General features: G+C 38.5%; 2 protein-coding genes across 4 annotated transcripts in view; one reads left to right on the forward strand and one right to left on the reverse strand.

Annotated features, from left to right (window-relative positions):
• The window catches only part of arpc2 (actin related protein 2/3 complex, subunit 2), a 51338-nt gene extending 35072 nt beyond the window's left edge, over positions 1-16266 (forward strand). Inside the window, exons 6-10 of the mRNA XM_028807582.2 lie at positions 3910-4003; positions 8768-8894; positions 12474-12574; positions 12919-13019; positions 15858-16266. Of these exons, the coding sequence (XP_028663415.1) occupies positions 3910-4003; positions 8768-8894; positions 12474-12574; positions 12919-13019; positions 15858-15882 (448 nt within the window). The 3' untranslated portion in view covers positions 15883-16266. The remainder of the gene's footprint in view (positions 1-3909; positions 4004-8767; positions 8895-12473; positions 12575-12918; positions 13020-15857) is intronic.
• The window catches only part of zgc:92380 (uncharacterized protein LOC445086 homolog), a 1014629-nt gene that overhangs the window by 970288 nt on the left and 19534 nt on the right, over positions 1-24807 (reverse strand). For 2 of the 3 annotated variants that reach the window (XM_028807583.2, XM_028807584.2), the window contains one exon: positions 23973-24210. The exons of the other annotated variant lie outside the window; for it this stretch is intronic. In XM_028807583.2, coding sequence (XP_028663416.1) covers positions 24113-24210 — 98 coding nt within the window. In that variant the 3' untranslated portion in view covers positions 23973-24112. Of the gene's footprint in view, positions 1-23972; positions 24211-24807 lie in introns of those variants that run through there. 3 annotated transcript variants of the gene reach the window in all.

A 24807-nucleotide genomic window follows, 5' to 3' on the forward strand; every position in this document is an offset into this window, starting at 1 on the left:
TCACGCTCCATTCTTCCCTCACTCGTGAACAAGACCCCGAGATACTTGAACTCCTCCACTTGGGGCAGGATCTCGCTACCAACCCTGAGAGGGCACTCCACCCTTTTCCGGTTGAGGACCATGGTCTCGGATTTGGAGGTGCTGATTCTCATCCCAGCCGCTTCACACTCGGCTGCGAACCGATCCAGAGAGAGCTGAAGATCACGGCCTGATGAAGCAAACAGGACAACATCATCTGCAAAAAGCAGTGACCCAATCCTGAGCCCACCAAACCGGACCCCCTCAACACCCTGGCTGCGCCTAGAAATTCTGTCCATAAAAGTTATGAACAGAATTGGTGACAAAGGGCAGCCCTGGCGGAGTCCAACTCTCACTGGAAACGGGTTCGACTTACTGCCGGCAATGCGGACCAAGCTCTGGCACTGATCGTACAGGGACTGAACAGCCCTTATCAGGGGGGCCGGTACCCCATACTCTCGGAGTACCCCCCACAGGATTCCCCGAGGGACACGGTCGAATGCCTTTTCTAAGTCCACAAAACACATGTAGACTGGTTGGGCAAACTCCCATGCACCCTCCAAGACCCTGCTAAGGGTATAGAGCTGGTCCACTGTTCCGCGACCAGGACGAAAACCACACTGTTCCTCCTGAATCCGAGGCTCGACTATCCGACGGACCCTCCTCTCCAGGACCCCTGAATAGACTTTTCCAGGGAGGCTGAGGAGTGTGATCCCTCTGTAGTTGGAACACACCCTCCGATCCCCCTTCTTAAAGAAGGGGGACCACCACCCCGGTCTGCCAATCCAGAGGCACTGTCCCTGATGTCCATGCGATGTTGCAGAGGCGTGTCAGCCACGACAGTCCTACAACATCCAGAGCCTTGAGGAACTCCGGGCGTATCTCATCCACCCCCGGGGCCCTGCCACCAAGGAGTTTTTTGACCACCTCGGTGACCTCAGTCCCAGAGATGGGGGAGCCCACCTCTGAGTCCCCAGGCTCTGCTTCCTCATTGGAAGGCATGTTAATGGGATTGAGGAGGTCTTCGAAGTATTCCCCCCACCGACCCACAACTTCCCGAGTCGAGGTCAGCAGCGCACCATCCCCACCATATACAGTGTTGACACTGCACTGCTTCCCCTTCCTGAGACGCCGGATGGTGGACCAGAATCTCCTCGAAGCCGTCCGAAAGTCATTCTCCATGGCCTCCCCAAACTCCTCCCACGCCCGAGTTTTTGCCTCAGCAACCACCAAAGCCGCATTCCGCTTGGCCTGCCGGTACCTATCAGCTGCCTCCGGGGTCCCACAGGACAAAAGGGTCCTGTAGGACTCCTTCTTCAGCTTGACGGCATCCTTCACCGCCGGTGTCCACCAGCGGGTTCGGGGATTGCCGCCACGACAGGCACCGACCACCTTACGGCCACAGCTCCGGTCAGCTGCCTCAACAATAGAGGCACGGAACATGGCCCATTCGGACTCAATGTCCCCCACCTCCCTTGGGATGTGGTCGAAGTTCTGCCGGAGGTGGGAGTTGAAGCTACTTCTGACAGGGGGCTCTGCCAGACGTTCCCAGCAGACCCTCACAACACGTTTGGGGCCTACCACGCCTGACCGGCATCCTCCCCCACCATCGAAGCCAACTCACCACCAGGTGGTGATCAGTTGACAGCTCCACCCCTCTCTTCACCCGAGTGTCCAAGACATGTGGCCGCAAGTCCGACGACACGACCACAAAGTCGATCATTGAACTGAGGCCTAGGGTGTCCTGGTGCCAAGTGCACATATGAACACCCCTATGCTTGAACATGGTGTTCGTTATGGACAATCCGTGACGAGCACAGAAGTCCAATAACAAAACACCGCTCGGGTTCAGATCAGGGGGGCCATTCCTCCCAATCACGCCCTTCCAGGTCTCACTGTCATTGCCCACGTGAGCATTGAAGTCTCCCAGCAGAACGAGGGAGTCCCCAGAAGGTATGCCCTCTAGCACCCCCTCCAGGGACTCCAAAAAGGGTGGGTACTCCGAACTGCTGTTTGGTGCATACGCACAAACAACAGTTAGGACCCGTCCCCCCACCCGAAGGCGAAGGGAGGCTACCCTCTCGTCCACCGGGGTAAACCCCAATGTACAGGCTCCAAGTTGGGGGGCAATAAGTATACCCACACCTGCTCGGCGCCTCTCACCGGGGGCAACTCCAGAGTGGTAGAGAGTCCAGCCCCTCTCAAGGAGATTGGTTCCAGAGTCCAAGCTGTGCGTCGAGGTGAGCCCGACTATATCTAGCCGGAACCTTTCAACTTCGCGCACTAGCTCAGGCTCCTTCCCCTTCAGAGAGGTGACATTCCACGTCCCAAGAGCCAGTTTCTGTAGCCGAGGATCGGACCGCCAAGGTCCCCGCCTTCGGCCACCACCCAACTCACACTGCACCCGACCTCCTTGGCCCCTCCCATAGGTGGTGAGCCCATGGGAAGAATATAAGCAAAAAAATAAAGCAAATAAGTAAAATAAAGCAAAAATAAGCAAAGTACATTTGAATATTGGCAACCATACAACCTGATAAATGCTGATTGTAGTTTCAGGCAGCACACAGACTTGTTAATTACTTAAAATGTCTCTAGTTAAGTCATCATTTTTAGCCAGCTTTTTCCAGAACAGACTGCATGCTTGTCTCAATATGTCTGCTGAGTTGTGCTTCTTAGTGTGCTCTTCTTTTCAGTCCATGGTGTGTAAGATGTTCCTTCATTGTGATGGTGAGAGAGAGAGAGAGAAAGGGAGGGGTAAAGCAACCGAATGATTTAAACCAATCCCAAACAGGCATACTTCAGACCAATGGGGACACAGAATACCTTTCATATCTGCCCCCAAAGCCATTTGTTGAGCTGATGCTTGCTAGCTAGGTAGTTTGGCTTTTCTGTTAGGGTTGATGGAGAGAATCACTTGCCAAAGTGATTTTAGGTACTTTCCCTGATCTTGTCAATAAATTGACTATCCTGACTCAGTCCAAAGGGTGGGGGGTGGTTAGTTAAACATCAAACCATTGCTGTTCTTACCAATGATATTACAATAATATTACTTTACTTTGTCTAAGTTACAAATAAAGACATACAAAATATTTATCAACTTATATACAGAATTTCACACCACAACACTGACAGCTTTGTCCACCTGACTTTCTAGGCTTTGTGAACCACTCCCTTTTCAACTGAACCCAGGAATACTTCCAGTGACCAGCCATTGCCTCTGGGAAGCACTTCAGGGTCATATCAGTTCTACATTTTCCTAGAGCATTTTGTAACAGAAATGTCACTTCATCATGAAAACAAAGAAAGGATAAAGCAAATTTAGTCTAAAGTTGCTTAATGGCATCAATTAGATCTTTGCAATATGAAAATTTCAAGGGCTTTGGAAATTCTTCATAACAAGTCACATTGTAAAGGTGTTTTGAAGATTTCATTGTAGATTGTAATGTTGCAAGTGCTCTCTTAAACTGATAATAATTTTATGAAAATCACCATTTAGTAAGTCCCTTAAGACCCCATGACTGCATTTAAGAAATTACAGGTTTCTATAAGTAGATTGTGATCTTGCGCCATGTAAAAAGAACAATTGGCAATTAATTCTGTGTCCAGGTGTGTGAAGCTAGCAGACACACATACTTAAATATATTTGGCTGAAATTTCTAACAAAGTTGCCTTTACCAAATAATAACAAAAATTAATGACTAATTAGAAAATTAATAAAGTTGGCAGAGCCTGGGGAAATTTATTTTAAGTTTGGCTTTTCCTAGTGGACTGTCACACAGTACAATTTGAGGAGGGCTATGGAAAGAAGTGAATAATGTTTATATTTATCAGATAACTGTTTCACGCATCTTTTTCAGAATCAAAATCATGTATTAATATTTTTTCTGACAGGTATGTAGAAGCAAAAAAGGACAGAGTAACTGTAGTTTTCAGTACAGTTTTCAAAGATGATGATGATGTGGTGATTGGAAAGGTTTTTATGCAGGTATGCGGAATTTCCAGCTTTCTAATAAAATCTGCTTTTTCTAATCTCAAAATATAAGCTTTAATATTTGTTTAAGTAAAACACAATATTTTATCTAAATTGTCTGCTTTAGAATAGCTATTCTTCACTACTCCTCAGAGATTTTTTCAGAATGCTAATGAATTTTGTAGCCAATATCTCTTTACTTTGGAGATTTTTCTGTTTATTTGTGTCATTCTTTCTATTTTCAAATATTATTTATATAGGAAAATAGGTTTCTTACCACTTTAAGCCATATATATATATATATATATATATATATATATATATATATAGTGGAACCTCGAGATACGATCACCTCTGTATACGAGAAATTCAAAATACGAGGAAAGTATGAGCGAAAAATTCAGATCTAAATACGAGCATTGGCTCGCGTAACGAGCCACGAGCCAGGCTGTGGGTATAGCTCGCGGCTTAGCAAGGGGGCGTGGTAGCAGTTGCGAGCCGCGATCTGCGGTGTCTGCGTTTCTCACTTAAGTGCACAGGTGGGAAACTGCCCACATCCATGATTGTTCCTGTGGCTGATGGGCTGCAACTGCCATGTCCTCCCCGCATATATAGAGAAGCGCGAGCCGGTTAAGGGGAAGATAAAGTAAAAGAAAAGAGAGAGAGAAAGAGAGAGAGCGCGCGCACAAGCAAAAGCAAGCAGGCAGGCAGGCAGGCAGGCGGGCGGGCGAGTGAGTGCAGGCTCGCGTGTAGCTGAACAGTGAGCTGAACAGGCGAGCCAAACAGCTGAAGCAGGACGGTGTAGAGAAGGTCAGCTGCATTAAGAGTGTCTCACCTGTTACAGAGCCCGCAGGTGAGACGCTAACAGAGAAGAAGCACCGGGGATTGTCATCTGTTTTTTAAAGACGGCATCCTTTTGACGTTTTAAATTCGTGTTAAAGGATTGTTATTCTTGTGTATTTTAAACCTCCACTTCACAACTGTTTTAAGGATTATTTATTTAAAGATTTATTGAATGCTCTACTGCACTTTGGACACCTGTTTTGATTCTTTTAATAATCAGTTATATTATTTACCAGTGTTATTTATTAAAGGTAGACTACAGTATATATAATTTATCAGTGTTATTTGTTAGGAAAATTGATTTTTATGTTAATATATTTGGGGTGCAGAACGGATTAACTGGATTTCCATTATTTTCAATGGGGAAGTTTGTTCTAGATACGAGAAATTCGCTATACAAGCTCAGTGCTGGAACGAATTAAACTCGTATCTAGAGGTTCCACTGTATATACATATATATACATATATATATATATATATACATATATATACATACATACATACACACAGGTCCATAAATATTTGGACAGAGACAACTTTTTTCTAATTTTGGTTCTGTACATTACCACAATGAATTTTAAATGAAACAACTCAGATGCAGTTGAAGTGCAGACTTTCAGCTTTAATTCAGTGGGGTAAACAAAACGATTGCATAAAAATGTGAGGCAACTAAAGCATTTTTTTAACACAATCCCTTCATTTTAGGGGCTCAAAAGTAATTGGACAATTGACTCAAAGGCTATTTCATGGGCAGGTGTGGGCAGGTCCGTCGTTATGTCATTATCAATTAAGCAGATAAAAGGCCTGGAGTTGATTTGAGGTGTGGTGCTTGCATGTGGAAGATTTTGCTGTGAACAGACAAAATATGGTCAAAGGAGCTCTCAATGCAGGTGAAAGAAGCCATCCTTAAGCTGCGAAAACAGAAAAAACCCATCCGAGAAATTGCTACAATATTACGAGTGGCACAATCTACAGTTTGGTACATCCTGAGAAAGAAAGCAAGCACTGGTGAACTCAGCAACGCAAAAAGACCTGGACATCCACAGTAGACAACAGTGGTGGATGATCGCAGAATCATTTCCATGGTGAAGAGAACCCCTTCACAACAGCCAACCAAGTGAGCAACACTCTCCAGGGGGTAGGCACATTGATATCCAAGTCTACCATAAAGAGAAGACTGCATGAAAGTAAATACAGAGGGTGCACTGCAACATGCAAGCCACTCATAAGCCTCAAGAATAGAAAGGCTAGATTGGACTTTGCTAAAGAACATCTAAAAAAGCCAGCACAGTTCACATTGCTGCCAGTGGCACTGGGACACTAGTGTTTATTGATGATGTGACACAGGACAGAAGCAGCCAAATGAATTCTGAGGTGTTCAGAGACATACTGTCTGCTCAAATCCAGCTAAATACAGTCAAATTGATTGGGCGGTGTTTCATGATACAGATGAACAATGACCCAAAACATACAGCCGAAGCAACCCAGGAGTTTATTAAAGCAAAGAAGTGGAAAATTCTTGAATGGCCAAGTCAGTCACCTGATCTTAACCCAATTGAGCATGCATTTCACTTGTTGAAGACTAAACTTCAGACAGAAAGGCCCACAAACAAACAGCAACTGAAAGCCGCTGCAGTAAAGAGCATTAAAAAGGAGGAAACCCAGCATCTGGTGATGTCCATGAGTTCAAGACTTCAGGCTGTCATTGCCAGCAAAGGGTTTTCAACCAAGTATTAGAAATGAACATTTTATTTCCAGTTATTTAATTTGTCCAATTACTTTTGAGCCCCTGAAATGAAGGGATTGTGTTAAAAAAAAAAAATGCTTTAGTTGCCTCACATTTTTATGCAATCGTTTTGTTCACACTAAATTAATGCTGAAAGTCTGCACTTCAACTGCATCTGAGTTGTTTCATTTAAAATTAATTGTGGTGATGTACAGAATCAAAATTAGAAAAAAGTTGTCTCTGTCCAAATATTTATGGACCTAACTGTATATGTATGTACGGTGCATCCGGAAAGTATTCACAGCACATCACTTTTTCCACATTTTGTTATGTTACAGCCTTATTCCAAAATGGATTAAATTCATTTTTTTCCTCAGAATTCTACACACAACACCCCATAATGACAACATGAAAAAAGTTTACTTGAGGTTTTTGCAAATTTATTAAAAAAAAATAAAAACTGAGAAATCACATGTACATAAGTATTCACAGCCTTTGCGCGATACTTTGTCGATGCACCTTTGGCAGCAATTACAGCCTCAAGTCTTTTTGAATAGAATGCCACAAGCTTGGCACACCTATCCTTGGCCAGTTTCACCCATTCCTCTTTGCAGCACCTCTCAAGCTCCATCAGGTTGGATGGGAAGCGTCGGTGCACAGCCATTTTAAGATCTCTCCAGAGATGTTCAATCGGATTCAAGTCTGGGCTCTGGCTGGGCCACTCAAGGACATTCACAGAGTTGTCCTGAAGCCACTCCTTTGATATCTTGGCTGTGTGCGTAGGGTCGTTGTCCTGCTGAAAGATGAACCGTCGCCCCAGTCTGAGGTCAAGAGAGCTCTGGAACAGGTTTTCATCCAGGATGTCTCTGTACATTGCCACCACCATGCTTCACTTTAGGGATGGTATTGGCCTGGTGATTACAAACGTGACGCCTGGCATTCACACCAAAGAGTTCAATCTTTGGCTCATCAGACCAGAGAATTTTCTTTCTCATGGTCTGAGAGTCCTTCAGGTTCCTTTTGGCAAACTCCAGGCGGGCTGCCATGTGCCTTTTACTAAGGAGTGGCTTCTGTCTGGCCACTCTACCATACAGGCCTGATTGGTGGATTGCTGCAGAGATGGTTGTCCTTCTGGAAGGTTCTCCTCTCTCCACAGAGGACCTCTGGAGCTCTGACAGAGTGACCATCGGGTTCTTGGTCACCTCCCTGACTAAGGCCCTTCTCCCCCGATCGCTCAGTTTATATGGCCGGCCAGCTCTAGGAAGAGTCCTGGTGGTTTCGAACTTCTTCCACTTACGGATGATGGAGGCCACTGTGTTCATTGGGACCTTCAAAGCAGCAGAAATTTTTCTGTAACCTTCCCCAGATTTGTACCTCGAGACAATCCTGTCTCGGAGGTCTACAGACAATTCCTTTGACTTCATGCTTGGTTTGTGCTCTGACATGAACTGTCAACTGTGGGACCTTATATAGACAGGTGTGTGCCTTTCCAAATCATGTCCAATCAACTGAATTTACCACAGGTGGACTCCAGTTAAGCTGCAGAAACATCTCAAGGATGATCAGGGGAAACAATTTTGAGCTTCATGGCAAAGGCTTTGAATACTTATATACATGTGCTTTCTCAATTATTTTTATTTTTAATAAATTTGCAAAAATCTCAAGTAAACGTTTTTCAAGTTGTCATTATGGGGTGTTGTGTGTAGAATTCTGAGGGAAAAAATTGAATTTAATCCATTTTGGAATAAGGCTGTTACATAACAAAATGTGGAAGAAGTGATGTGCTGTGAATACTTTCCGGATACACTGTATGTATGTATGTATGTATGTATATATAATAAATGTAGATAAAATGTTTTCATTTCAGCCATTTTTATTTACAAAAATTACATTGTTTCCTTGTCGAGTTATATTTTCCAATCAATGTTTACACCCTAAAATCCATATCATCAAATATAAAATTGACTCATTTTATTTATGCATTGGAAGCAATTTATGAGCTCCAAGTTTATTTTAACAAAGGAGAAGTATGAGTTTTACATTTTTATTAAGACTTAGTTCTGTATTTTTACTCCAGGTTTTCTGCTGTAATTTTCATTTCACTTAAGAGCATATAATGTGTGATTTCTTTGCATCCCTGGCTGTCCCCTTTAAGTTATAATTGTTTCCTTTTGTCTTTGCTGCATATTTTTGCTTAATATGCTCTTTAGGAATTTAAAGAGGGTCGCCGTGCCAGTCACACAGCTCCTCAAGTCTTATTTAGTCATCGAGAACCACCCCTGGAACTTAAGGATACTGATGCAGCAGTCGGAGACAACATAGGTTACATCACATTTGGTATGTATGTCGATATTTCATTGCCTGCCATGGAGCTAGTAGAAACTATACAATAAGCCAAGCATAACTGTACCATTTAAGGGACAAATTATGTTAAATCCTTCTTCATAAACTTCATGGCATTAATTTTATGTTTTTGAAAAAGTCAAGCTTCAGGACCAGGCAAACTGGGTGCTCATGCATTTGTTCTGTGTTTTAGAAATGCTTGGCTGTTCTGTAGTGCTGGTAAACATAAATAGTATAATTATGCAGTTTTAATTGTTGTAGAAGGTAGTTACATTTATTTGTAACTATGCTTTAATTATGCATATATGCTTTATTAAAATGTTTTGAAGGTGGTCAGCAGTATATTGATTCTAACCATTCAGCCTTCCATATTCTGTACAGGTTGGGATTGAAGATACATAATGTTACTTTTTGAAAACAAAGTCAATTACTTGAAATATTGTTTGTGCTTTTGCCCATATCAGCATATGCTCTTTGTCAGTGCAATTTAGTCATGTTTCAATTATGTCTTTGAAATCAATAATAATGATAATTATCACTGACCAGAATGGGTTGGCATGGAATCTCAATATCACAAAGGGAAAATATAACTTTAAAGATGAGTTGTCTTTAAACTCTTATTTTCTCTTCAATGCCTGAGAATATATTTTTTTATAATAATCTGGACAATCAGTTTTCTGAACTTGGGTGAAGATTGCACTTTGGGCTGCTGCAATTTGTTTTAGGGTGAAATGGCTGCTTCAAATTTTTCCACGTTACTGCATTATTTTTCCCCACTGAGGATGATTCATAGAAGATTTTTTTTTTTAATTTCTTTAAATTTAAAAGTGAAATAAAGCACTGTTTCATGGTTCATAAACCATTCAGCATTTACATTTAGTAAGCATTGTAAACAATTACAATGAACAGTTGTCAATAATGATATAAATCTTTAGGTAAAAGGGACACTGATATCGTGATGCCTGCATCTATCTATACATTGCCTATGGTTGTGCTGTTTAGTCAGTTTTATAGGAACTATCACTTTGGCTATGTGATCATCAAACATTATTTACTTCCTTTTATTACCTTTTATTTCTTCATCGAAAAACAAATGTCTCACGTTTTTCAAATATTACCTTTTATTTTTAACTGAAGGATTTTGCATTTCTTTACAGTACATACATTGTAAAGAAGCCACCTTAAGGGCACAGATGTGTCCTACCAACCCCTTAAGGCTAAAGGAATAAAATGGCTGCTGCTTTGGCAAGTTGTTTAACTTCAGCAGTTTCAGTTAGAGACAGCTCATCTGAATAGGTGCTTCACATTAAAAAGCGAGTTATTTTGAAATTTCAAAAATATCATCATTTGTTTTTCCTCTATAATATTGAAATACAAATTCATAATTTGAAAACAAATTTGCTGCCCATTGTGGCCCTGAAAATTGGGTAGACAAGCATTCTGTCATCCAGAATTTGTTTGATCAAGTCAAATTCTGACTGCAAGTAAAACTAAAATTAATCTAACTGAAAACAGACATCAACAAATCAAATTCTAAATCAATAGCAATAGACTTTCGCTAAGCATACTTTGTCTTAGTGAGTTTGTAATGAATTTCTGAATTGTGCTTACGTTAAATAGGAAATACATTTTTCTGCATAGGCTTCAAACTGTTTCTTTCCAGTGATGGTTTCCTTGTTCTGAATACAAATTGCTAGTACTATATGAATTATTAATTGAAAAATAACCACTAGCTATTGAGTTGCACAGCTAGCCTTTTGAATCATACTGCACATAACAGTAATAGCAAATGGCAACTAGATATTATTTGTTGAATTGCTAGTAAAGCATTTTAGAAATACAGTGGGGCAAAAAAGTATTTAGTCAGCCACCAATTGTGAAAGTTCTCCCACTTAAGAAGATGAGAGAGGCCTGAAATTTTCATTCTAGGTATACCTCAACTATGAGAGTCAAAATGAGAAAAACAAAATCCAGAAAATCACATTGTCTGATTTTTTGAAGAATTTATTTGCAAATTATGGTGGAAATAAAGTATTTGGTCAATAACAAAAGTTCATCTCAATACTTTGTTATATACCCTTTGTTGGCAGTGACAGAGGTCAAACGTTTTCTGTAAGTCTTCACAAGGTTTTCACACACTGTTGCTGGTATTTTGGCCCATTCCTCCATGCAGATCTCCTCTAGAGCAGTGATGTTTTGGGGCTGTCGCTTGGCAACACGGACTTTCAACTCCCTCCAAAGATTTTCTATGGAGTTGAGATCTGGAGACTGGCAAGGCCATTCCAGGACCTTGAAATGCTTCTTACGAAGCCACTCCTTCGTTACCTGGGCGGTGTGTTTGGGATCATTGTCATGCTGAAAGAGCCAGCCACATTTCATCTTCAATGCCCTTGCTGATGGAAGGAGGTTTTCACTCAAAATCTGACGATACATGGCCTCATTCATTCTTTCCTTTACATGGATCAGTCGTCCTGGTCCCTTTGCAGAAAAACAGCCCCAAAGCATGATGTTTCCACCCCCATGCTTTACAGTAGGTGTGGTGTTCTTTGGATGCAACTCAGCATTCTTTCTCCTCCAAACACGAGGAGTAGAGTTTTTACCAAAAAGTTCTATTTCGGTTTCATCTGACCATATGACATTCTCCCAATCCTCTTCTGGATCATCCAAATGCTCTCTAGCAAACTTCAGATGGGCCTGCACATGTACTGGCTTAAGCAGGGGGACACTTCTGGCACTGCAGGATTTGAGTCCCTGGCGGCGTAGTGTGTTACTGATGGTAGCCTTTGTTACTTTGGTCCCAGCTCTCTGCAGGTCATTCACTAGGTCCCCCCGTGAGGTTCTGGGATTTTTGCTCACTGTTCTTGTGATCATTTTGACCCCACGGGGTGAGATCTTGCATGGAGCCCCAGATCGAGGGAGATTATCAGTGGTCTTGTATGTCTTCCATTTTCTAATAATTGCTCCCACAGTTGATTTCTTCACACCAAGCTGCTTACCTATTGCAGATTCAGTCTTCCCAGCCTGGTGCAGGTCTACAATTTTGTTTCTGGTGTCCTTTGACAGCTCTTTGGTCTTGGCCATAGTGGAGTTTGGAGTGTGACTGTTTGAGGTTGTGCACAGGTGTCTTCTATATTGATGACGAGTTCAAACAGGTGCCATTAATACAGGTAACGAGTGGAGGACAGAGGAGCCTCTTACAGAAGAAGTTACAGGTCTGTGAGAGCCAGAAATCTTGCTTGTTTGTAGGTGACCAAATACTTATTTTCCACCATAATTTGCAAATAAATTCTTTAAAATCAGACAATGTGATTTTCTGGATTTTTTTTTCTCATTTTGTCTCTCATAGTTGAGGTATACCTATGATGAAAATTACAGGCCTCTCTCATCTTTTTAAGTGGGAGAACTTGCACAATTGGTGGCTGACTAAATACTTTTTTGCCCCACTGTAGAAGACAGAGATACAAAAAAATTAAATGTTTCCTTTATTCTACCAATTCTGTATAACATTGTATTGTGTGTTTTTTTCCTTAAACACAGAAATGATGTAATTATAACTCTTTGTTTACCTTTTAGTCTTGTTTCCCCGCCATACCAGTGCAAATGCAAGAGATAACACCATCAACCTTATTCACACCTTTAGAGACTATCTGCATTATCATATAAAGTGCTCCAAGGTAAGCAGGTCAACAAAAAGAAAAATGCCAAGTAATTCTGTGAAGCTGAACAGGAGACAGTTTTGTGAGATGATTTTGTTTGTGTCAGCCAGACTTGTAATGTCTACTCCTACATATTTGAAATTTATATTTAAAAGGTTAAATATTTTATTTCTGGAGAAACAAGTATAAATATAAATATGTTCAGAACTCATACCTAAATAGTAACTCTCCACATATTCCTGCATGAGCATCAAAGCCGCAGAGATGGTCTTTTTGTAAATCAGTGTTTTATTGTAGAAGTGCATATTTTATGGGGAGGAACCAATTTTTTTTTTTTTTTTATCCTTTCTTTCCTTCTTCAGGCATATATTCACACGCGAATGAGAGCCAAAACCTCAGACTTCCTTAAAGTGCTCAATAGGGCTCGACCTGATGCAGAGAAAAAAGAAATGAAGACTATCACGTAGGTGTTTGACTTGATCTTTCTAACTGAATGAGTTAAGGTGTAAATGGAGTAAAGTGACATTTTGCACAACAGGAGAAGGCCTGTAATCTTCTTGAAATATACACATTTGAACTATATCTTGTTCAAAATAGAACAGTGTTAAAATGTTTATCATTGCTACCAATAAAGCAGTCATTTGAGTTTATATTAACATTTAATATGATGTATAATAGTAATATAAAAGTATAATAGCAGATGTACTTACACTCCTGTCTTCCATAAGTTGTTTGCTCAAAATAAGATGCTAATATCAAAGTGAAACACAACACAGACAAACATAACTGGCCTGGCTGGGGGCAAGCTGTGGTGCAAGAAAATGAGCATTTGTACTTACATAGAATACAATCATTTGTTGATTATTTGGTATTTAAAAACTGTATGCATAAAAACTGTAAATAGCCAAATTTCCTCCTGGGACAATTAAAGATCTATCTGTCTATCTAAATATATAAATGTAAAAAGGAAAATTATTGAAAAAATTATGTAAACAATTTTGTTGGGTTCCGTTAAATTAAAGTATACTAACTTCAGTACTTTAGCTCTAATATCAAAAGGAACTCAACATTTTTTTTCAACTACTCATAGTTACGTTTGAACCAGTTGACTAATTCAAATATTTCAACTGCTGCATAGTTTTTGTCTTGTGTTTTCAAACATGGAAAGAGGTTATTATATTGGAAAAACGTGAGACATTTGTTTTTCGATGAAGAAATAAGGACAGACAAATTTTCTTATATGTATGATCTTTGTATTTGGGCAGGGTTATTCAGGATTTATTTTTACTAGAGCTGCCTCATTAATTTGAAGTTAGAATATTTCTAAATTTATTTTACACACCGTTTTAAATGTTCCACTTGGCTTCATATTGCTGTAGTCAACTCTCTGAGTCATTTGCTGGAGGAATTTCCTGTTCAGCCAGATGCATAATCATGTTTGGACTGTAGCCAAATTTTATGGCTACAGTGATGCCACTAATGACAAAGCAACAATTGTGTACCTATGGTAAAATTCAAAATTAAAAGGTAATTTAAAAAGGATATATGAATTTATTTATTTGCAAAACATGCCATTTTGACAGTTCCCATTGTGAAAGGACTGAAATTAAGACTTCTCTTTTCATTTACATGTAACATGTTTATGGACTGATTTGCTACAGCCCTGAATTTTTCCTCCTTAGTTACCTTAACATGAAAACTTTTGTCAACATTGTTTACTGGTTTCGACATAGATTGGCTTTTTAGTGCAGCTTTAAATATTATATGATTAATAGATAAGAGCAAAATTGTATTTTTTTAAACATCCTCTCTCTAAAATTTGAAAGCGTATTTAAGCTAAATCTTTATTTCATTTACTGAGAATTACATTATGGCTGTAGTGTGGTGGGTTTTTTTTTTTTTTTTGTATCTAGATTGTATCTATTGTTGATTGATATTTTTAACTTTTTCAAGGATTAATTTTGATATCAATTAAAAGTAATGGTTTCTTAAAATCTGTTAATTTCATTCACTGTGACTTACTATATAAAATTATATTGTTCTCATATACTTGTCTTAAAAATGTAGCACCATAACTTTCTTTTAATAATAATTACTATTATTCACTACTCATTTAGTACTCCGTATCAGCCTACATTGTTCATTACCTATCTGTTATCAGTATGTGCTGTCACAAAATGCTAACAGTGCATTCCTATTAAAAATATAAACTGTTGGTAATTTGGACTTAGTACATTAATTTGTACACTAAGCGATGATCAGACCTATACATATGCATTTCACATAATAATAAATTGCATGTGTTTGGTTTAATTTGCTTGAGAATTTTTACAAGTACATGGTGTAATGGGTCATTTATATGCCTTAATAACATACAGGAGGGAGTGTTGCTAATTTATAGCAGTTAGACCTCAGTCTTTTTTTTAGCTGAAGTGCTTACTGCATTGAGTTAACAGTAAAAGAAGAAGCCTTAAGTTATTAGGTTAGCTGTTGCAGTGAAAATAAATAGCAATTTAAGTCTAACAATTTACATTAAGACACAGGCCAGGATCATTACATAATAATTTATTTATTATTAATAACATTAGCATATTTACCTTTACAAATTGTTGTAGACGCAATTAAAGTAGGAAATAAAATATATTGCAACTTTTTGATATAAATTAAGGGACTACTAAATAACTACATTTTACAAAATCTTTAAAGCTGTTGTTTTCCACTTGTACAACTATTTGACGCAGTCAGTCAGTTAACTACAGCATCACGTAAGACTGAATATGTCTAAAGAGATTTCTCATTATTATATACTGAGATCTTCTATTTCTGCTAAATGTATCTTTATAGCACTTTACAAACTTAGTTTGAAAAGACGTTTGTAATGGTAATCTAAAGGTGCTGAGTCCATTCCCTTTGTCTACTTAAATTAGTGTTAAGTCTGTTTCATAGCTTTTGAAGTTAAATGTAACCCTCTATCCTGTAATATTTGCTACAGTCACACTTCATTTTAATGAAATATATGCTGAAGTTTTAAGTGAGCTCAAGTTTTTAGAGGATTTTCTGAGCTGGCTAATCGAGCCGAGAGAGTGATCAGTTTAAATGGTATAAGAATATTACATTTTAAATCGTATTTGCATTTTTCAGCGTTTGAGGAGAAATTTCTGAAAATGTCGAATGCTGTTTTGTTTAACCATTGTGTTGGTTTACTTAATATTTTTTAAAATGATGAATTCTATTTTTGTTAATTAGTTCAAATGATTACATAGTAACCAAAGCCTTGTAAATTATATTTCTCTCCTTCTAGGGGGAAGACATTTGCTTCTCGTTAAAATGACCATCAAGATGAGCTGGACCTGATCTTTCTCAAAGTGCCGGCACATTGGGCCTTTCAGTATCCGATGAATATCCCTTCTCCACCGACAGCCAGTACATTATTCCATGTAATTTGGTACATTTGTTATAGATTTTTTTTTTGCTTTGCATAGATAAGAATACTTAGACCAAACATATATGAATAAATTAAATTTTTTAATACACAATGACTTTTTATGGACATTCTGCTTTTTTTGACTTGCAATCTCTGATTATCAGCAGTGTTCAATTACAAATCCAGTATTTGCTTCCCCTTTGATATATTTGCCGCTTATAAATAATTAAATGACTCAAGATATTGAATCAGTGATGAGTAATAAATAAAACATACTTGGTAATAACCTGTTGTATGTGTCAGTTTCAACCTATGTAATAAAACACTTTAAATTAATAAAGTATTACAGCAGCATATACTTCTTCCAGAACCTGTGAAGAGTGAAAAAGGCAAGAAGATAATCCAGGTAAAGAAATTATGAAAACAAAACTTCTTGTTGCTGAAGAAAACTCAAAAATATGTGTTGTTTACAGCTTGGATTTTCTTTCACAATTGTGGCACAATATTAAGAAAAACTTGTGATGGTTATGAAGTGTAAAATTGAATTGATGTAGTGTGAAGCCAGAAACTGCCTTAGTACATGGACTGGTGCATTGTGGCATTATTTGCCTCTTCCACTGTGTTTTTTGGACTGAGTGTGGAAAAAGCACACTTTTGATAAAGGAAAGTTTCAAATAGTATGAAATAGTGACATTAGCTGGCTGCATAAGAAGTAATGGAAAAACTATTTGGTGGTGTTCAATGGGTGAAGGTACATTTTGCTGCAATTTCCTCATGGAAAAACTGTAACGTTAGAGAGTTTTTAGAATTGGCTATAAGTTTAAGCTTGAATGATGACTTGGCCATTCCAACACAATTTTTCTTCATTTCATATTTTATTATAATCTTTCTTGCATATTTCACACATGTAAACCAAAATTGTAATCACAATTTATTATAAAATTCACATTCCTTAAAGCCATTACCACAATGCTTGAGAAATGTTATGAAGTGTTTTATTGTAGAATGAAATGTTTGCTTTTAACACATAAAACAAGAGCAATATTTTCCCCAAATGTTGTAATTTTGATTTATTCCAGAACATTTTTTTAGAATTCATCAAGAATATCCAGTTCCTTTTTGGAAACAAGTCAATGATAATAAGTCTGTCCGTTATATTTATACAAACTACATCTCATTCCAATCTGCCAAGACTGTTTACTGAATTATTCATCCAACTAGCTGTAAATATTCAATTAATTTAATTGATTAAGTTAGAACAGATGTTACTTTTTAACAAAGAAAATATGAACATTGCTTAATTTTTAATCTATTATAAAAAAAAAAAAATCTTGCGATAATACAAGACTTTTTTCCTGCGACGAGACATGATCTTTTGAAGAGAGACAGAGAGGCACTTTCACATCCCACGAGACGGACAAGTCATGTCATACTTACAACCTTTGGAAGCAAGTCCTGTGATACACATGCAGAGCGGGTTAGAGATAATGGAAGAGGAAAATTTGAAAGTCTCACAAAAATGAGAGTAAAGATTGCATTAGCGCAAACAGACGGAAAATGTTACTCGGTGAAAGAATGGAACAGCGAAAAGAGATTGAGTAGTGTTTGAGGATGTCAGGGGGAGAATTTAGACAAGGCAGTGAGACAAAAGGACAGATGCTGTACGGGCTTTTAAACATTTGAAGCACCGCACGAAATGCAGATCACGTGGCACGGCGGCAGCAGCTGATAGACCAAAGAGGAGGTAAAAAAAAAAAACAACTGTTATTTTTTTTCATTGTATCACCGATTAAGATGGGTTTCAGAGGAGCGACTGCATCTCCTTGAAGTGCGTTCAGCCCCCCTCTTCACAACGGCGTGTAGCACATGGGGGTTGATGGGATGGGGTAGGCAAGCGAAGAGCAAATCACGTGGCACGGCAGCAGCAGCAGCAAGCCAGCAGCTGATCAAGCAAATAGGAGGTAAAAAAAAAAACTGCTTCCCATTCTATCACCATTTAAGAGGGGTTTTGGAGGAGTGGGTGTGTTCAGCCCCCCTCTTCACAACAGCGCAAAACCGGTTTGGGGTAGGGTGTTGACGAGCGAGGCTCTCTAGTTTATTAAAAATTAATCTATTTTCTGAACTTAGTAATATTTCTTCACTTAGGTACCATTCTTGTAGGAACTGGATGAAGATTCAGTAAATTGAATTTAAATCTAAGAAATGATTCAAAACAATTCCACAATAGTTCAACTGTCTGTAATCCTAAACTGTGAACTGTATTTTGTAGCAGAGGGTGAATTAATTTTTTTTTTTTTTTTTTTCAAATTAAACTGATATTTTTTAATTGACTTTTAGAAATCTCTCAGATGTTATACCCATTTCTCCACACTTCGCACTCTACCTGTGACTGCATCCTCCATCCTAAGATTTCTGCCCATATCCCGAAAACCATAACAGGTTACATTGATTGATGACTTTAGTCTGATTTTGTACTTTTTATAAGTAATTGTGAAACAGCCCTGTGATGGATTGGCACAATGATGAGTACACCTGTCTATGGTAAGTTCTATAGGAGTACTCGCCACTAAAAATATATATAAGTGAAAAGATTCCTAGAAAAAGTCCTTGCTTTCAATATAATGCAGTCCTCTCTAATCAAGTAGCAAAATGCTGACAGTTTTATTTGTAGAATTAAGTCCCATAACGCTGGCATTGCGTCACACTGCATGACTTTCCTAGTGATTTTTCGCTGTAGCTTTAATTTACATAATCATAACAAAATCGTGGTGAGTCGTAGATAGTCATAGCATGTGCACATTACCCTTGGTCACAGCACTCTTAATAGCCCTAGGACTCTTCACAACTCACTGGGACATGATCAAACTGGTTTGATTTTTCTCATGGTGAGTTGCAAGTCATATTTTGCAGTTTTTGTGTCTGTAAGAGCTAAAACCTAATTAACACTCAACACCTGACAAGCACTTCAAGCAGTGAACAGAAAATATTTGGAACTCTGCAAACACGGAAATGCTGTTCAAACTATGATACCAGAACAAATTCCTGTTTAATGTTTTTCATACAGGTAACAGCAAAGACAACGACTAGTAGTTCTTAATCATTCATATAACAAACCAACTCTTGTCCCAGATTCAAAATGTCTTAGGGCAGCCTTTTACTCAGCTTCTCACCAGCCTCTCCACAGAAAGCAAGGCAGTATTTTCAAAGTTCATCATATGGTGAGCCATTTTGAGGTACATAAGAGTATACAAAAAACAAAAAGACTAGTGAATAACAGAGATCAAACTATTTAGTCTGATAATGGTATCTATCCAGGACTGTGGTGTCATTTTGCATCCTTGCTATTAAAATCACAGAGATGACACTTTGCACAATATGACAATATCTAGGCCCACTTGAAGCAGATTTAGCTTAACATAATGGATTTGGACACAACTCTCTTCCTAACAAATACTGAGACCTCCAACAAGACACCACATGGTACAAAGTCATAAACATTTTGTACTTTCACAAAACATGTAGACAAGATTGGCAACCTTCCATGGCCTCTTGCATGCCAGTATGAGAAAAAGGTACTGATTCCATATTTTCATTGCTTATACAAAGTTGGTAGTCAAATTCACCTCTCCAGGAGTTATCATTCTCTTAACATTAGAGAACAGCCTTCATTCCCCATTCACAGTGAAAGCTTTCCTTTCTTCAGCAAAAACTGCATAAAAAGTAGAAATCACATTAAAGATAATTAAAACTCATCACATCTGGAGACATTGAGTATTACTACACATGTCCAGGAAACTATTCTGTGGTCCTAAATCATTTTGATCCATGGGTTTGGTTCCAGACCCAAGGCTGTGTGTGGAGAAAAATCCCACTCAAACACATCCCCACAACATCAGAGCCACTGCCGCGCCACCAATCTGCACCCCTTACTAAGATGAACTCCATTTCCTTGTTGGTCTCATTGTCCTAACTATTATGACAGTCAGTTGTTGGACCACATCTTGTCTGACTCCTCCTTTTAGACCAGTTCTGGAGTACAAGTCTTCTGACAAAATATCTTAATGGATTCCCCAAGTGAATGCAGGTTATCAAGCATGTCAAGGTCAAAATTCAATAAAAGATGTTCAACAACAACATTTATTTATATAGCACATTTTCATACAAAAAGTAGCTCAAAGTGCTTTACATAATGAAGAGAAGAAAAATCAAAGACAAAATAAGAAATTAAAATAAGACAACATTAGTTAACATAGAAAGGAGTAAGGTCCGATGGCCAGGGTGGACAGAAAAAACAAAAAAAAACTCCAGAAGGCTGGAGAAAAAAATAAAATCTGTAGGGGTTCCAGGCCACGAGACCGCCCAGTCCCCTCTGGTTCAAGCAAAAGTGCTCTGGAAATACTACATGTGCTGGGATTAGGCAAAATGAAAAAGTGAAGGTTAATGTAGTATAGAAGCCATAAACAAAGTGCATTTTGTAAATCCACCTGAGTTCTAATGGAAAATTAATCAAGTCAGTGTCAGATAGAATGATGATACATCCACTTGTGTCAGATAGAATGATGATACATCCACGACTTCAGTGATGACAAAATAATTATCTGAATAAACCCACAATACTTGAAGTAAAGCTGTCAAATTAGCGCCTTTTTGGTCCCATCTGGATGTAAGATTAATTGGTCTAAATCTTCTTTTTACTTTCTCATATATGAAGTATAAGGAAAGTATTGTAATCGTCCAAAGATTCGATGTCGTGATTTTGACGAATCTCGATGGTTTAGACCTCCCTAACTCAGAGAATGCCATTTTTGGAATTATGTCTGTCTATCTGTGTGTGTGTATGTGTATGTAAACACAAGTACCCTTTCACTTAGGTCAACCAAATTTTGCATACAAGTATTAGGTAGAAATCGTAGATTTCTATCAACTTTTGGGTTATTTCCACTAACTGGAAGTAGTACTTTACCTTTTATTCATGCAGCTGGTGAGTCTGATTTATTCAACTTTACTTTTATAATAATTGTTCAATATATTATTAATTTGATTTGATTTGTTGTTGATGGTTCTTTCATGTACATAACATAAATATAATTATTGTCTTGCGTTTTGCTCCTCAAATATCCATCTCCATATCTGAATATACAAGGAAGTCTAGGGGAGACCACTCCCAATTTTTCCCCATTATTTCTTTCATTGGTGTACAGCGTGTTTCAGATACCTGTAGTTGGACGTCCATACTTCAGTCCAGGAGCTTAAACTACAACTTGCAAATTTAAAATAAAGACGAAGAATAGAAATTATTCCTATGAATGTTTCCCATTTTTGTTACTTTTTCTTCAAAGGAATTTAAATGATGTATTTTGTTTTAAATATAGCTGAATATATGTCATAAAAATGAGCATTAAATCTCACTGCTAACTTTCAGTGTGCTCTGAATGGTGTCTGAAAATCCATTTTTAATTGGTCCTCGTTTTGTCTCTTGTTCGAAACCAGATTGGCTGTTATAAAAATGACATTGCTATCCAAAATTAACCTGGTTAACTCTATGTATCCTCTCTTTTCCCCGGCTATGTACTGACACCCCCTTACCTCTCTTGTTTCTTCATTTCTTTAGAGTCACAAGAGATTGTCCATCAATCATTTCAGCCTGATCCTCCACAGATCTGATGGATTAGTCCCCCACCCTGACTTTGAATGGTACCATTATACCTTTCCCCTTAAACTGAGCTGGAGCTGGATTAATCTCCCCATTGCTCAGCTCCTTGATGATTTCTTCTAACAAATTACTCTTACTTTGTTGGTCTTGTTATCTCGAATGCCATCAGACATGGAGGCATTTTCAGAAAATTGATGGGCCCATGGCCAAGATGACGCAGTCTGGTCTCAGTCAGATATTCATGAAGTCAGGGCTTGAAATGGTCCTCTCCCTCTGGTCCAGTCACCCTATCCCTTCAGTCTCATATATTTTTTTTCTGTCCCATTCCACTGTTCAACTTTATCTCTGGTATTCTTTTCCTTCTGCTGTCCAAACCTGTGTCTAAGTTCTACATCTTCCTCTACAAAGTTTCCCTTGAACTCCTCCCCATGATATCTAATTGGCTGACAGGTCTGTCCCCGAGCCATATGTCATACTGAAATTCTCTCTCTCTCTCATATATATATATATATATATATATATATATATATATATATATATATAATTTTAAACGACCAAAGATCCAAATCACCAGCACAAATAATTGAAATTTTCTATAGATTATATTGTTCCCTTTGGAGATTTCAGCTTGTGGGTTTAGAACCAGACCTTCCTCGTCATCTCTGCCCCCTTTAGCTCCCTGCCATCTTTCCCCACATGTCCTTGGATTCTCCTCCAGCTTCTACTCTCTGGCACTATGTTATAAAATCCTTGTCTATGATCTTTTCCTTCCACTTTCCTTTGTCGTCTTGTTCTTCTTTCATAACTAAGTCAAGGCTTCTTATGACAAGCTTCAATTGTGAAGTTACTAATAGCATCCCGATTTTTCTATTCCTTCAGTCTGAAACTCTTCTTTCTGTGATCTGGTCCTTCTAGATCTTTCTACATCCCATGTACATTTATTTTATCCAAAGTGACTTACAAAAATATAATAGGATAAGGATACAAAATTGATCATTGCAAGTGAGAAGCACAAAATAAAATACAAGTGAGTTAGATTTAGTTAGAAGTCCCAAGATTTACAAAACCAAACAGACAATATCAAGTTAGGCAGAAATTCACCAAACAGAGCTTGAGAAAGCCAAGAGTTTTGAATGGAGGTGGGCAGCTTGTTCCACCAGCCAGGAGCTACAAGCGCATGAATAGAGTGTGGACTATGGTGGCATCATCAGAGATCTGAGGGGTCGAGAAGGAGCACCGGACCACTGGACCACACATGTAGGTGTAGACCTCCTGATCACTCTGTAGAAAAGCATCAAGGATGCGCTCCACATTATCAACTCTTACAGCTCCACTCTCTATGGCTTCATGCAGTTAGTTGAGGGCTATTTGGGGTCTGGTCCAATGGCAAATTTTCTCCCCTTTACTCTTTTAAAAAAAAAAAGTCTTCTCTTCTCTGGGGGCACTAAAGTGGATCTTCCTTCAGCTTAATATGTGCTTCCATCTTTTTCTTTTTTTAAGTGAGTGTGTGGGATGTGCACCACTGGGAGAGTTGTCCTATTTGTTTTTTTATGTATACAGTATATATGTGAAATCTTTTGTTACACCCATTTTCACTTTGTTTCTTTTTCTTATTCACAAAAACTTGGATCATAAAAAAATGAAGCAAGGGAGACGTGTGGTGATAATAAAATCCATCGCAGTGCTAACACGTGTAACAATGTGAGCCCAAAAGACTACCTTATTTACATGTCTTTAGAGATGTGGAGGGAAACTAGGGTACTCTGAAGAAAACCCAACTCAGCCTTGGGGAGGACATGCAAACTCCACATGGACAACAGCCAGCATTCAAACCCAGACCACCACACCACCTTATATAAAAAATGAATTTGAAGATCTGTAATAAACTGTACATTGTCCATACCTTAGTGCCCCAGAGCAAGTTCAGAAACTGGATGAAATTCAAAGGCAATTTGACTGACGTTGCTTATTTTCCCATCACCAGTTTCAGTTTCTGAGTTAATGTTTAGCAAAACAGACTTGTGTAAGCTTACTAGAACATAAAGAGCCAAGTGTAAAATCGGGCCATTTGCTTACTTTGATACCCAATTTAGAGGGTATGATTGTTATCATACTGTCAGCTTTCACAAGAATCCAGCCATACTTGCAGATTTTACCTAATTCATGGAGGAGTTATTATATCATCAGAAAGTATAAGCGTATGTCTGCACTTGAAGTCTTCTACACGTGAAACATCTCATAGACCCTCCTACAGATGCTGAAGCAGTTGCACAAAATGTCTGCAGTGTATGCAACTAGTTGAAGAGATGCAAATATAAAACACAAGACCACTTAACACATAGAATCAAACGTTTATTTTTATCTCAAAACACCCCAGTTGAGCTACAAAAAAAAAATCTTGAAATCATATGAGTGCTGAATTTGTTGAGAGGACAAATTTGAAGAGTGGAGTGGGGCTTGTGCTTCTGTCTGAAGCTTTTCATTGCTGAATCTCCTCTTCGCGATGAGACACAACTTTTCCATCTACAAGCTCCTGGTTGATCACCACCACTTTCTTAATTGTCTGCTTTACCGGCTCTGAAAATAATGTCAGATATTAATTAAACAATCAGTGCAAATTATTTACATTTACTTATTTAGCTGATGCCTTTATCCAAGGCGACTTACAACATTTATGATACAATTGGCTACATTTCTTATGGTTTATGGTCAAGTGACTTGCTCATGGACACACATTGCCAGTAACGGGATTTGAACCCACAACATCAGGGTTTTAAGTCCAAAGCCTTAACCACAAATGTACAAACCTTTACCTTTCTAAAGGAATTACCATCCCAGAGTGCTATTCAAGTAAATAGCTACTGTCTCATTCTTTAGTATATACAGATTAGTATAGATCTTTACGCGTGTATAGAGTTTTCCAATAGTAGAATAGGCAGGTTAAGTGATTCACTCGCTGTCACACTGCGAGTCAAGGTGTAGATTGATCCTGCAGCCTTTAGAAATGGTTCTAACACTTTAACCATTGAGCCACACTGCTTAAGTATGGATTCAGGAATTTTAGGAATCCGCTATTTGTGCTGGGATACTGGGTTTGAATGGTTAAATGTGTGAAGTAAAGAAATATACAACAGGTGCAATCTCTCTTACACAGCTCAGCTCATAATCTATAGC

This window comes from Erpetoichthys calabaricus, chromosome 8 (assembly GCF_900747795.2).
Source record: "Erpetoichthys calabaricus chromosome 8, fErpCal1.3, whole genome shotgun sequence".
NCBI lineage: Eukaryota > Metazoa > Chordata > Cladistia > Polypteriformes > Polypteridae > Erpetoichthys > Erpetoichthys calabaricus.